This window comes from Mytilus galloprovincialis, chromosome 5, assembly GCF_965363235.1.
Source record: "Mytilus galloprovincialis chromosome 5, xbMytGall1.hap1.1, whole genome shotgun sequence".
NCBI classification, from domain to species: Eukaryota; Metazoa; Mollusca; class Bivalvia; order Mytilida; family Mytilidae; genus Mytilus; species Mytilus galloprovincialis.
Window position 1 is genome coordinate 58,460,003 of NC_134842.1, and position 16,272 is coordinate 58,476,274.

A 16,272-nucleotide genomic window follows, 5' to 3' on the forward strand; every position below is an offset into this window, starting at 1 on the left:
CTACGTTTTGGCGAAGTATGAACAAATTCTATCATTTTTATTTTAGACTCCCATACCACCTTAAGGAGAGTATTTATACTCCCCAAGACAATCTTTTCTGACAGCTATTGTAGGCCAATTTATAGTCTAGAACATAACTCAATATGTTAATGTTAATGAGGCAATTAAGTGTAAGCTGTTTAATATAGTGACCTACTATTTATAGGATGATCCTATACTTCATAGATGCACTTGTATATCTTTAATATTATAGGAAAAAGGTAGCTTAGTATATGAGAACTGAAATTACAAGAAAAACTAACAATAAGTATGGAAGCTTCAACATTTAATCACAGCAACTGAAATATGGAGCATGTGACCCTAATTTAAGAACATGTATTTCAAAATGTGGGAGTCTTTCAAAGAAGACTTGTGTTAGCTGTCATCTCCATCTCCTTTCTTGAAATGTTTGCAAAATGTTCATGAAGAAAATCACTCCTCATGAATATGCATGAAATATTTCTACTGGATGTTAAGCTATCAATCAATCAATTTACACAAACTAAAAAGTCATTTACAATCATGTCCTTCGGTCTATGACAGATATTAGTTCTCTCATTTGCAATCATACCAGATCTTCTTGTACTATCATTTTCTAATTAGAAAATTTTGAATGTTTAAGATGAGCAGAAGGATGGAACTGGTTCTAGTCTAATCTTTGCCCAAATGTTTTCCTTTTTTTTTTCTTCCAAAAGTGAGATGCAGATGAAGGGTACAATTCATAGATGTAAACCAATCCCAGAGTTTCTTACCTGTCTTTGCATGCCTGGCTGTACCTGCTGATTGAAACCCATTTGCTACAAAGAAATAAGAACAAATTATACTATAATGCATATAGGAATAACTTCTTAACATTGCTTTATATGCCAATATCAATGCTGGTTGTTTATAGCTTGTTTACAGATCAGACAAATTTATCCCATATTTGTAAAAAAAAACATGAAATAGGAGTCTCAGTAAATAAACTCTACATACATTGAAATAGCTTAGCTCCAATCTATATCAAAGTCCAACACTGGTCACTTATAAAAGCAGTTTAGTAACATTTGGTAGGCCTATCCCTAATGCAATCATACAATACGTTTAGCTTCATAGGAAAAAGAATTTTCACACAATCCCTATTTCTTCATATCTTTTTATAGACTCCCGCTGAGTTTAAGGTTACAAATCTCATGCCTGTGACCATATTGGTTGGTTGAAGAACCACAATGGTAAACATTATTTTTCATTTTGATTATAATAGAACTACTTTTTTACATGGCCATTTTTTCATTACTCATTATTTAGCAACACAAGCAACAAAGCAAGTTTTGATCTCATCTTCTTCAGTAATAATAAGAGAATGAGATTACAATATTTACTACAGATATGACAAGACATACAATGGATGGATGGAAATCTATGCTCTTTACTACTAAAAATTGCAAATACCTATAGAGATTAGGTAAGACAATAATGTTTAAATATTGTTGCTCTGTTATAAAAGAATCAAAATAGACAAAGGGAAAACTGGTATGATTTGTACTTTATATTTTTTTCAACAGGTTAGGGAAGGGCATTCTGGTACTCTGTCTAGTACAAAATAAAATCAAGCTAATAATCAATTAGATTTTTGGGGGAAATTTACTGTTTTATGTTTCTATACACAACATAATCATTAGAAAACAGTGAACTTTTCCCCCAAATTGCACCGGTTATATATTTAATTTTTCAAAATTTTCTACATGCAATGTATGCATTCAAAATGCAGTTTCACATATTACATCAAAATAAACAGCAAATAACTGCAAAATATAATGCATTTTCACAAGTTCAACTTTTGAAAATGAACAAATTCAACAAATTCAATCATTGATTTTTTGTTTGGACAGGTTGTGAGTGTGCTTTGCAGTTTACATGTACCGGGTTTGTATCTAACTTAATGAACTAGTGCTTTCAAGGAATAAAAGGGAAAAAGATTAGGTCAATGTTTTCAGGGAATAATAATTGCATTCAAGGAATAATAGGAACAATAAATTATAGGCAAAGGTCAAAGTTTACAGGATGTAACAAGTGCATTCAAGGAATAATAGGAACAATAAATTATAGGTGAAGGTCAAAGTTTAAAGGGTGTAACAAGTGCATTCAAGGAAAAATAGGAACAATAAATTAAAGGTGAATGTCAAATTTTACAGGGTGTAACAAGTGCATTCAATTGCAAGGAATAATAGGAACAATAATTTATAGGTGAAGTTCAAAGTTTACAGGGTGTAACAAGTGTATTCAAGGAATAATAGGAACAATAATTTATAGGTGAAGTTCAAAGTTTACAAGGTGTAACAAGTGCATTCAAGGAATAATAGGAACACTAAATTATGTGAATGTCAATGTATAAAGGGTGTAACAAAGTAAAGAGCTTACAGAAGCAGCCGGTAGGACCTGAGATACCTGTTGTTGTGGTACATGCTGAGCTGAGGTTACAATGAAAGCATCTTGTCTCTACAAAGTAAAATATAATGTCAGCCCAAAAAACTAGGGTGTTAAAAGAGTGCTATGTTGTTCAAAAGTATTGTAATGAAGGGTCCTCAGTTCTTGAAGAATCTAAAAAGGATAAGGTTTATAGCTATTCTAACTTTGGACTCAGTTTTACTGCATGTATTGCGATCTGTTTGTTTATTCCATATTGGCTAGAGGTGTATAGGGAGGGTGGCGATCTCAATAACACATGTTTAACCCTGCTGCCTTTTATGTGCCTGTCCCAAGTCAGGAGCCTATTGCCTTGTTGGTCTTGTGTGTTTTTTAATTTTAGTTCATTTATATGTTTTGGAGTTTAGTGTTACGTCCATTTTTACTGTACTAGTACACATTTTGTTTAGGAGCCTTCTGAAGCCTGCCTATTGGGTGCCAGATTTTCTTACTGTGTTTAAGACCCATTGGTGACCTTGAGCTTTTTTCTGCTATTTGGTTAGGTTGTTGTCTCTTTAAAACATTTTTGTTTCCATTCACGATTTTAAAATGTCATGTTTGACAAACAAAAAAATCTTTTAAAATTCTTTTTTTTTGCTAGTAATGAGGATGAGAACATGACCAAAATTATGTGGAAAGTGTGCAGTGTGAGTTGTTCTGAACCACTCATATAAAAACTACAAACTTAAGGGGCTTCAGCTTTAACTTAACAGTGAAATACATTAAGGTATTACAGACATCAACTATGCTGTATATAATACTGTAGTTCAACTGGACTGTAAAATATCATAATTTCTATTACAGCAATACTTTTATAGACGTAAATCAGACTTCTTAAGGCTTGAAAGTGTCTATAACGGTCACTTTGCTTAGGGATGTTCCCTGAGAAATGTTAGACACATAAATTCTTTTAAAATACTTCTAATTTTCCTGTCCAAATTTATGCTCATTGTAGTGAGAGAAAAAAAATGAAAATTGAACAATGCATAAAAAAAAGATAACAGGAATTATTTTTAAAAATGTTTCCCTTAATTGATTATTTCTATTAATTAGTCACATTAGATAACTGATAAATGAATTAGCTGTTATGGTATGAACGTTACGTACCTCCTTTACATGGGTTTTCTTTTAATTTTAATAATTTTGGTAGAAGGTGTTTGATAGAAATTGATTTTCTAAATGATAATTCCTTAAAAGAGGTAAAGTTGAGAAATTTTTCCTAAAAGCTATCATTCATTATGCCCTCTTATAGATTTTTTTATTATTCTTCGTAACAATGGTGATATTATGCATGGTGGTCATGTTTAATTGCAGCTTCAAAATACACAATTCAAAAAAAAATTCAATTAAATACTGATCACAATATATCAGGTATCCCCAATAAAATAAAATATCTATCTGATATATCAAAGTATGAATTGCAAATGTATTTGCCTATATACAAGTTTATTAAAATAAAATCTGATTGAAAAAAAAAACAGCTTGAAAGCTATATATGATGAAACTGATGGCGTTACACAATGCCTTGATTAGTTTCTCTCTCATTACATCACCAGAAATGTCAAAGTGCTAAACAGAAAGATCATCAAAAATCAAGAATACAATTTCTATCAATTCTACTGATGAAACTACTCCTAACCATTCCTTATATTAAAGTACAATGAAATCATGTACTCTTAACTGCACTTAAGTCTCTTAAGGACAATGTGGGCTAACACAATACATGTAAAACAGGTAAATATTATGTAATAAGTATGAAAAGTCTGCATGAAAATCCTTGACTTATTATTAAAATGTTTTTAAGAGTTTTTTAATTACAGCCTTTTCAAGTGTTTTATAAGAGGACCAATTTAAGTAGAAATGATTCAGAGATTACATAATTTCTAGGAAGTAACAAAATTAACTGAATATAAAGATACCAATTACTGAATTCTATGTGGAGAATTACATATTAGTTTATCATATTTTGTTCTCATAGTCAGACTCAAATGGCTGGGCTGCATTATATGTACTCTACAAGTGAAAAATGGTTTACATCCTTGTTTTATACATATATATCTATATAAGACAAGAGCAGCACACGCTGAAATGTGTCACCTTCTCCATTGAATTTATGCTGATAGTCCTAAATATAAATATACAAGTATCACATAAACATGATCAAAGAAAATGAGGTCAAGGTCAGAATAACCAAACCTGAAATATATGAACACCTTGTAATCCTTTCATACAACAAATAGAGTTGACCTTTTGCTTATAGTTACTGAGAAACGAACTTAACCAGGAAAACTTAACATTGACCAATGAATCATGAAAATGAAGTCAAGGTCAGAAAAACCATGCCAAACATGTATACCTTACAATCAATATCTGCATTAAATACAGTTGACCTATTGCTTATAGTACCTAAGAAACAAATTTAACATTGAAAAGTTAATATTGAACAATGAACCATGAAAATGAGGTCAAGGACAATGGACATATGACAGACAGCCACAGGCTTGACAAAAAAAAAGGAAATTTCCAACTTGTGGCCAACCTTTTAATAATACATGATAATGTTAATACATAAAGCCAATTCTTTTTGACAATGCTTTAATCAACCTTAAACTTTACATAAATGGATGCATTTCATTACATATTTTACATTGTAATTTTATAAGCCCTGGAGGCTTTGGGTAATCCTGTCTCAAAGTCCAACATATTTTACCTTAAGGGAAGTAAAATCCTAATTTTACCTATGGTGGGGCATTGAATGTGCCTGTGACAAAGTAACAACTTTATTTACCCCAAAAAGATGCCTTGATTTTGCCCCGTGACAAATTAGCATCACTGATTACCTGAATTCCTTGGTTTTTATATATACTTGAAAAAACCTAAAGTGAATTTCTGAGTTGCTAATATGCCCTTTACATAATCAGCCTGAAGTAAAACTGAAGTTTTTACATAGTTGCTAACTTAATATCATTTGGTCTCTAGAGGAAAGTTGTCTCATTGGCAATAATATCACATATATCTTTATTAAATCATATGATAATTTTACCTGAAGAGGAGGCCTTGGTTGAGACTGTGCCAAAGCATTGGCTCTATTCATTATCTGTTGTTGTTGATTGAATAGTTGTTGTTGTCTTACATTCAGCTGAGCATGCTGTTGTGGAGTCATCATGGCTACAATACAAAACCAAGTTATACAAAATCTTTCACAACTGACCTTTAAGTACCATCTCCAAATAAAAAATGACTTTTTGAAAACTGTCAGACACTTAATAAATGAAATGCTGATATATGATTGGTGACAATGATTCATTCAGTTCAATGATAGTAAGAGTTTCCTCAATCATAGTGTTTCCACTTTACAGTTTATGTTTCTTCAAACATCTAAGCATGTAAGTATAATTCTATATATTTCTGTCTGGTTTGATAGTTTATAAGAATGTTTTGCAAGACTTGTTAATTTCATGTTAAACTGTCTCACACATTTCTACATGTATAAAAGGAGGTTTAATAGATTTTGCCAATAAATTAGCAAATGTTTAAGGTCAAGGGAACAACTGACTTTGCCTGCTTAGATCTGCTCTTTAAAATAGTAAAATCACATGAGCTCTGATTTCAATTGTAAATTAAAATTAATTTTTGACACTTAGCATAAGTTTACCATTAACATGTTTCTAAATATCATATTATAATATTTCATGTTAAAATGTCAGATTTTGATTAGCTTATATGAGGGAAATAATTTACTCTATCCTATCGCTTAGCAAGAGACAACTTTTTTAAGTTCACCCTTTCGTGTAGACCAATCAAAATTGTAAATTTAAAGAACAGTATTATTGAATTTACAACAATTATTTTGAAGACGAATCTCTGAAGTTCTAAGGTTTGGCCTCAGAAATTTTACACAGACTGCTGGAATAAAAAATACATCTTGCTTTAACTTGTTTTTCTCAATAACTAGAATGAAAGAGCTTTAAAGGTCAGGTTAATGTGTGTGGATATGGAAACCTGTCTAGTCTAGTCCTATGGAGATTCGACATCTTGCAAACTAGCAGGTCAAACTTCCTTAGCATTTTTGTCTACTATAAAAGTGAAGATAGTAATGTCACATTAACACCATATTGTCCTGAATTTGAGGCTGGACATTAAACATGTATCAATTAAGCAATCACATCTTGTCAGGGTAACAGAAATCATTAATAATAATTTTGGACTGAATAACTGGACACTAATGAATGTTTTAATGAGGGTTTCTATCTCTATATAAGATAAAATGTGGACATTTCTTCCAATACAACTAATATAACAAAAGGATATTGGCTATTTTGCAGATAAAATGTATTAATTTTGTCCTAATGATGATCCAAATTGGACATGAGGTCAATATTCTTGGTAAACTAAGCTGAAAGTGGAGACTAAATCAATACTCAACCATACTGGACGGAACTGTCAGGTTAAAATCATCTCATTGTTCTTGGTAACCTCAGATATCAGAAATACATGTACGTTCTATTGTTTATCATCATATGCACTGATAAATTTATCAAAGAGGACATTTTCTTTAACTAGGGAATATTGAAAATTACACAATTCTTATACAATATTAGATCTTAGACCTAACACATGAAATATAATAATTCAAAATATCAATAATTAAAAAAAAAACTATGATCTATGATATTGCAAATATCATTGCTAGCATATATCGTCTGATTTTCATAAGGGCTTTTAGATCTAAGAAATATATGGAACATCTGCTACTCAAACTGAAAAAAATAGACTTAGCTTATAATCAAAGCCATAAAGCTTAAATTGTATAAAATTTAGCTCAGAAGCAGGATAATGCGTCTGGTATGGATATGAAATATGTGTTCAAGTGGACTTTAAAATTTGGAATTACCATGTTAACCTTTACCATGTCACACATGGCATGTGGGGGCAAAAATATTATGGCAGTGCCCAAAATACCTTTAATTGGTTCCAATGGATCTTAATACTTTTGGAGGTCAACTTTATGTCATTTATCATACAAGTGTATGCATGTTACCTCAATCTTATACTATTTATTGTCATGTTTCTCAGTTTCAATTTCTTTTAGGTCAAATCTCACTTCTAAAATTGAAATCCGATAAAACTGGATATTTTGGAGGGGTGAGCTGGACCTGTCCATGTCTGACACAGGAAGTTTAGAAATAGTGCAAACTGCAGTCATATTACTAATGTCAAATCATGTTAATTATTGAAATAACCATAGGAATTGGCTACTTTCAGTTGCACGTCCAGTAAAAGTAAAAAAATTGTAAATCAGATGCTCCCCAGGGCGCAGCTTTATTTGACCGCAGAGGTCGAACCCTGAACAGTTGGGGCAAGTATGGACACAACATTCAAGCTTGATACAGCTCTGAATTTGGATTGTGATTAAATAGTTGACACAACATAGGTTTCTGACACAAAATTTTAATGTGGTCTAAGAAATTAAACTTAAAAACTCAAATCTAAATTCAGCATATCAAAGAACCCCAAGAATTCAATTTTTGATGAAATCAAATAAAGTTCAATTTTGGACCCTTTAGACCTCAATGTGGACCAATTTGATAACCGGGCCCAAATATAAAAAATCTAAATACATGGTTAGATTTAGCATATATCAAAGAACCCCATATATTCAATTTTTGTTGAAAACAAACAAAGTTTAATTTTGGACCCGATTTGAACCAACTTGAAAACTGGGCCTATAATCAAAAATCTAAATACATGTTTAGATTCAGTATATCAAAGAACCCCAAGGATTCAATTTTTGTTGATATCAAACAAAGTTTAATTTTGGGCCACGATTTGGACCAACTAGAAAACTGGCCCCATAAGCAAAAATCTTAATACATGTTTAGATTCAGTATATCAAAGAATCCCAAGGATTCAATTTTTGTTGAAACGTTTAATTTTGGACCCTTTGGACCTTAATGTAGACCAATTCGAAAACAGGACCAAAAATTAAGAATCTACATACACAGTTAGATTCGGCATATCAAAGAACCCCAATTATTCAATTTTTGATGAAATCAAACAAAGTTTAATTTTGGACCCTTTGGGCCCCTAATTCCTTAACTGTTGGGACCAAAACTCCCAAAATCAATCCCAACCTTCATTTTATGATCATAAACCTTGTGTTTAAATTTCATAGATTTCTATTTACTAAAGTTATTGTACGAAAACAAAGAAAAATGCTTATTTGCACACTTTTTTGGCACCTAATTCCTAAACTGTTGGGACCAAAACTCCCAAAATCAATCCCAATCCTTCCTTTTGTGGTCCTAAACCTTTTGTTTAAATTTCATAGATTTCTATTTACTTAAACTAAAGTTATAGTGCGAAAACCAATGTGTCTTTGGACACTGACGTTGACGACGATGCCAACTTCATACCAATATACAATTTTTGCGGTCGTATAAAAATCAGGAAATTTCGAAAAAAATTTCGTCCAAATGACCTTCTTTAGATTGCTGTACTCAGATCAGTTTCACTCCTTTCTAAGAACTGTTGTGGTTAATGTGTTCACTTAAGTGTCCAATTAACATACAAACTACAGATTAAAGGGGCACTAGCTACAAGATATATAAAAAAATCTAAAATATTATATTTTTTGCTCAATCACTAATGAAATGCAAATAGTGAAATAATAATTCGCTTTTAGCAGCCAGTATGGTTCAATTTTATCAAAATAAGCTAAAAAAAACATTGATTATGAATTATTCACTTGCAAGTGAATAATTCAACCTAATTGTATCCGTATTCATGTGAACTTCAATTTAACCCCTTAGCTTGAGATGGATAACATGTGAATTGTATGTGTAAAGTTATTTAAAGGAAAAGAATGTCAACATTGAAAGTGAAACAAGGTAAATCATTTGATTGACTGATTCGATCCACACAAAAATCATTCTTATCAGGTAAAAACGATTATAAACATTTATTTTTCATCTATAATATAAAATTAAATAGACCTAGAAAAATCCAACAGCACGATATTGCTTAATCTATTTATATCTATATTTATGTTTACATCGCTAATATGGTCATCGGATGACTTTAGAGGTCAACTCGATGGTTAATTAGATGGTGTCTAGACTAAAATACACATGCACAAAAGGAAGCTACGTATTTCAATGCCAGTTTATTGTTTATTTTAGACTTTTAGAAGTTTGGATAAATGTTTTACATTGTTATAAATCAGATATGAGAATTTGATTAAAATTGATGAACATGAATTTGACAGCTAGTGCCCCTTTAATACATCTATCAGCATCTGTCAGTTTTCCAGGTCATGAAATAGGATGAACAATCATCAAAATTGATGTTTTTTGCACCTAGAGACCAACTTTGGGGCAAATGAAGTACTCTAGGTATTTTGTTTTGTTATTCTTTTGTTGTTTATTGAGTGTTCAAATTTATATTGCCACATACAATGTATGTGTTGAATGACAATAAAATTGATATAATTAAACATTGGAATACTATTTGTTTTATTTAAAACTCTTGATCCTTGAGGTTTTATATTCCACTTCCTGTCGTCAATCTTATTTGATATTATGCCAAGGTGGACTTGGAGGAGTTTGCTCAAAACAACCACAACTAATGTAGAGCAATCCTGTTTCTCATTAATTGTAACTAGAAACATCAAATAAATTGCATTAACTCAAACATATATATACCACATGTTTTTTATAGCATGTATATCCTGTAGATTCTATAGTATTCAAAACATTGCATCATCAGGGCTAGAAATATATTTCAATTGTGTTCTTTTCACTTTAAAACTTCTTATTAACAGATAATGTGCTTGTGTGAAGATTATTTAATTTAGTGTTGTCTTGAATACAATCCTGTTTACACAAAGATGTTGTTAAATGAAATTGGATACCCAGCTGCATTTACCATATATAACTATAACATATATGATCAAATCTATGGAGGATCTCCACCTCCCTCCTTATTGAAAACTATCATTCTCCAGTGACAATAATATCTTGGTGTAAATTGTACAGCCAGTCGGGGTAAACACCCTCAATGTGTATCATGTACATAATATTCCCCAAATATCTCTGCATGTCATACTGTTGCTAGACGTACTGTTTCCAAGTCAACCAGTTTTATCAAGTTTTGATGATTAAACTGTTAAATTTTATTTGCACTAGTTGGTATAAATTTGTTGATTAAGTGATATAAAACAATTATTGAGGTGAAGAAAGTACTATTCATCACAAGTATATCATTTAAACCACACCCTTCAAATTATAGGTAAAATTTCCTTCTTGTCAAATTATTTTCATACATAAAACATGTAAAATATACAAAACAAACAAACCTGTTTTCCTATTGATCATTTTCAATCAAATTAAAATTTCCTGACAATTTTTACATGTACATTATTATAAAACATGTGATACAATTTTTGGGGAAGTATTAAAAGATAGAACAGATACTGAACTTGATGTTTAATAGATTTCCTTTAAATAATATTTCATAATAATATATCAATTATTCCACCAAAATTGACTTCTAAAGCTGATCATAAATTATAAAAAGTTGTATAAATCTCCATGTGTTTGATTCAGGTGTATAAACTCACTAAGTTCATTAAAAAGATGTATAAATCCCCAGAGTGCTTCATTCAGAGGTATATAAATCCCCAGAGTGCTTCATTCAGAGGTATATAAATCCCCAGAGGTATATAAATCTCCATGTGCTTCATTCAGAGTTGTATAAATCTCCATGTGCTTCATTCAGAGTTGTATAAATCTCCATGTGCTTCATTCAGAGTTGTATAAATCCCCAGTGTTTGGTTCAGAGTTGTATAAATCCCCAGGGTTTGGTTCAGAGTTGTATAAATCCCCAGGGTTTGGTTCAAAGTGGTATAAATCCCCAGTGTTTGGTTCAGAGTTGTATAAATCCCCAGTGTTTGGTTCAGAGTTGTATAAATCCCCAGTGTTTGGTTCAATTTGTATAAATCCCCAGCGTTTGGTTCAGAGTTGTATAAATCCCCAGGGTTTGGTTCAGAGTTGTATAAATCCCCAGGGTTTGGTTCAGAGTTGTATAAATCCCCAGTGTTTGGTTCAGAGTTGTATAAATCCCCAGTGTTTGGTTCAGAGTTGTATAAATCCCCAGTGTTTGGTTCAGAGTTGTATAAATCCCCAGGGTTTGGTTCAGAGTTGTATAAATCCCCAGGGTTTGGTTCAGAGTTGTATAAATCCCCAGGGTTTGGTTCAGAGTTGTATAAATCCCCAGTGTTTGGTTCAGAGTTGTATAAATCCCCAGTGTTTGATTCAGAGTTGTATAAATCCCCAAAGTTTGGTTCAGAGTTGTATAAATCCCCAGTGTTTGGTTCAGAGTTGTATAAATCCCCAGTGTTTGGTTCAGAGTTGTATAAATCCCCAGTGTTTGGTTCAGAGTTGTATAAATCCCCAGGGTTTGATTCAGAGTTGCATAGATCTCCATGGGTTTCATTAAGAGGTGTACAAATCCCAAAAGTGTTTGATTCAGAGGGGAATAAACTACCAGAGTGTTTCATTCAGAGGTGTAAAAATCCTGAGTGAGAGAACGTTTCATTTCGAGGCTCACCCTTGCATCATTTCTTTCTCTTAAACAGCCACTGAACCATGATATGAGGTCAAGGACAATGAAGATATGACCCAATTGTAATCTATACGACTTGCATTCTGCCACTTTCATTGGAGTGAGTTTAAAAAAAACATCAAGGCAAATGTATAAACAGACAGAATAAAGTTGAAAGATGTCCCTTCTAATTTAATCAGAGGTGTACTTTAAAAACAGATGTCCCTTTTTGAAAGAATCAGCATAAGACATTTTCTTGCATAGCCTTAAAAGATGTAACATGTTTCAATTTTTTGTTGCATAGCCTACATTTTAAATGATATAATATTTCATTTTTTTTTTATTGATTGTCAATACCTGCGAGATGAATTCATTTGAATAATAAGTCCTATTGGTTACATGATTAAGGATTCAATACCTGTTGATGTAGACACACACACCTGTATACATCATGTACATGTACACCTGTTGCAGTAATTTTATCTTTTCTTGTTAATAAGCCAGTTAATGACAATAATGTACACCTAACTGCCTTTTGTGTTTTTAAATAACTTCAGATAGAAAGAATAAACTTTCATAAATTACAATGCAAGAAAAGGAATCAAGGTATTGTGCATTATCTATGTGCCTGTTTCCTAAGGAGCCATAAAATGTGTCATATCAATGCACCGGTAATATCCAAATTGGTCAATGAAAACAATTAAGTTGCATACATACTTAGAATACATGGCATGGGACCAAATTTAGCCTTCTTTTCAAATGCCCCTAAAAGCTCCTGATATCAAACTTCATTAAATAAAGTATGTAGTCTTAGGAAATTAATTGAATTTAATCATGCCTGCAGATAGTGACAATATCAAACTACAGTAAGTGAGTTGCCTTATTTACAATGGTATCAACACTTTTCTCATGTATTGTGTGTTTCTTCTCACTTGTGTATGTTATGTTTGTATTTTTTACATGTCAGGGTTTCACTTTTTGTAATAAAGAAAGTTTATAATTATCAAGAACATAAAAAAATCATTAGAGAAAGGACATTTCAAAAACATGTGGACCCACTCATCAAAACAGGGCATTTTAAACTCAACATTCGAAATGCAGACTATTCCTACATCTAACAAATTCTTAACACTTCAAAAACTAGAGGCTCTCAAGAGCCTGTATCGCTCACCTGACTTTTCTTGGGTTTTTGAAATTATATTTGTATGTATTTTCCATAGGGTCCTACATTAAACTAAGTCCCCTGTTGAGGGCCATCTTGGCCAGCACCTCATAAGGAACATTCATGCTATGTTTGGTTTCATTCCATTCAGTGGTTCTCTATAAGAAGTCATTTGTATGCATTTCTCATAGAGTCCTATGTTTAACTAAGTCCCCTGTTGAGGGCCATCTTGGTCAGCACCTCATAAGGAACATTCATGCTATGTTTGGTTTTATTCCATTCAGTGGTTCTCTATAAGAAGTCATTTGTATGCATTTCTCATAGAGTCCTATGTTAAACTAAGTCCCCTGCTGGTGGCCATCTTGAATGATGGATCGGCTACAAAGTTACAAAACTTGGTCAGCACCTCATAAGGAACATTCATGCTATGTTTGGTTTCATTCAATTAAGTGGTTCTCTATAAGAAGTCATTTGTATGCATTTCTTATAGGATCCTATGTTAAACTAAGTCCCCTGCTGGCACCCATCTTTGATGATGGATCGGCTACAAAGCAACAAAACTTGGTCAGCACCTCATAAGGAACATTCATGCTATGTTTGGTTTAATTCCATTAAGTGGTTCTCTAGAAGAAGTCATTTGTATGCATTTCCGATAGGGTCCTATATTAAACTAAGTCCCCCGTTGGCGGTCATCTTGGATGATGGATCAGCTAAAAAGCAACAAAACTTGGTCAGTACCTTACAAGGAACATTCATGCTATGTTTGGTTTCATTCCATTCAGTGGTTCTCTTTAAGATGTCATTTGTATGCATTTCCACTGGGTCCTATGTTAAACTAAGTCCCCCACTGGCGGACATCTTGAATGATCGATCGGCTACAAAGTAACAACACTTGGTCAGCACCTCATAAGGAACTTTCATGCCATGTTTGGTTTCATTCCATTCAGTGGTTCTCCAGAGGAAGTTCAAAATGTAAAAAGTTAATGACGATGATGGACGACGGACGACGGACGCCAAGTGATGAGAAAAGCTCACTTGGCCCTTCGGCCCAGGTGAGCTAAAAAGGACAATTATCAATCAGAGTCTAAATGAAGTGGATGTAATTTGAGCAAAACACATACTGTACTTTTACTTGTTAATTATATTTAACTTTTACAAACAATTTTTTCTCATGCTAACAATCATCATTTTTTTGTCCTCACTAACACTATTTTCCTTTTAATTAATTCTACATATGCTGGACACAATACCCTTATTTTTCTAAAAATTGAATAGAAAAGACTTAGTTTCCTCTACAATTCTATTAAATATACACATACTTTTATATTTATATACAACCATAATTCATTACCATAACTTAAAACTTTTCAAAAGTTAATAGATCATTTAATACATCAAAGTTTACTAACAGCGACATTATTACCTTCTGTTATTTACCCAGATGAGGAAAGAAAACTGAATGTCTTAAGTAAATGAGTAATACCCTAAACCTACAGTTACAAGAGACTGAGTGAAATACTTAGTATACTAACCTTGTTGGCCCATGCCTGGTGTGCCCTGCATTGCAAGATTCTGCAGGGCATTAATAGGGTCCTGCATGCCGACCTGAGGCATTCCACCAGGTGCTGCTCTCCTTTCTCTTTGAGAATCTGTCAAAATACAAGGTAAATCAGATTGAGAAACAATCATCATGTTTTATCAATCTCTGGCATCAAGTGTAATTTGTTTCTACACAAATCTTTCTAAACAAACTTTTTCATTGATTTTAACATTTTCCTCATAACAATGCTTTCAGAACATTAATTTTCTAATTTTCGTAACTGTGAATGATTGGCAGTATCATGCTTTGCCAATTTTTGCAAACAAAACTATTTTATATTTTCTAAAAACAATCTCTCATTTATCAAGTGTTTATAGATTTCCAGCTCTGTATTTTTATAAATTTATAGATGCTGTAAAACATTATTAGGTTAAATGCAATGTTTTTAACTGTCAAGGTTTGTTTTATACTTGGCATATTTCATGAGGCATTGTGTTTTTCATAAATATAAATTTAACTTATGTTATCCATTAATTAAAAGAAATGGGTTTTTCATCTTTTTTTTAAGATGATTTCCTCATCAAATCTATTTGTTTCAGCTGAATAACACCAAGGTTTTGGACTGTTGCACTTGTAGTAATTTGTTCATCTAAATACATATTGACTGGCTTCTTAATACAGTTTGAGTATGAGAGAAGAGCTGTTGTTCTCAAACAAGACAAATTGTATGTTACTTCTTGTTTAAAAAAATAAATAAAAAAAAAGCACTATGTCAATCAATATGTGAATTGATTGAAATTAAAACTCAATACATAATATTTCATCACTCAACATGAACAAACTTCTCAGTTTTATTGTGTGTCCTTTAATCTTAGGACCATAATTGAACAGTTGAAAAAGTAAGTCTGGTCAATTGAGGGATACATTTTACAAAGAATGGTTTATTAAGGGATACAATTATAAAGAATGGTCCATTTTATAAGGGTTGCTAGTATATTTAAGAATGGTCCATTTAGGGATGTTTTTATAAAGAACGTGTAGGATAAAAAATAATGCATCAAACAAGAATAACTGCAGACATGGGCATGATTCAGTTATTTGTCTTCCTTATACTAAGTTATAGTTTCAACTATTAAAATTCATAGCTAAAAATTCTTTGTCATCATAATTTGGATGATTTGGAGGTCAAACCACATGTATAGCATTATTATGATGTAACTTATCAATTTCAATGATCTATTCCTTACAACATACAATTGCTCTAGGCTGAATTACGTTTGATGTTTCTCTTGACTATATATAGAGTGTACCTAAAGAGGAGCAGGGTTGTTAAACATTTCAGGAAAACAAAATCTTATTTCTATTTTTCTTTAATGATAACCAAACCTCCATTATAAAGGTCAGGCTTTCATGCTTCAAAAAAATAATAGTAAAGCTTTCATTTACAGTCTGTACCAAATACATATGTTGTAGGGTCAAATCT

General features: G+C 32.0%; 1 protein-coding gene across 5 annotated transcripts in view; it reads right to left on the minus strand.

Annotated features, from left to right (window-relative positions):
- LOC143076133 (mediator of RNA polymerase II transcription subunit 15-like) overlaps positions 1-16,272 on the minus strand; it is a 294,855-nt gene that overhangs the window by 35,714 nt on the left and 242,869 nt on the right. For 3 of the 5 annotated variants that reach the window (XM_076251796.1, XM_076251792.1, XM_076251795.1), the window contains 4 exons: positions 14,782-14,898; positions 5,528-5,652; positions 2,440-2,517; positions 792-836 (listed from right to left, as the gene is read on the minus strand). In XM_076251796.1, the coding sequence (XP_076107911.1) occupies positions 792-836; positions 2,440-2,517; positions 5,528-5,652; positions 14,782-14,863 (330 nt within the window). In that variant the 5' untranslated portion in view covers positions 14,864-14,898. The remainder of the gene's footprint in view (positions 1-791; positions 837-2,439; positions 2,518-5,527; positions 5,653-14,781; positions 14,899-16,272) is intronic. The other 2 variants (XM_076251793.1, XM_076251794.1) reach the window with 2 other exon arrangements.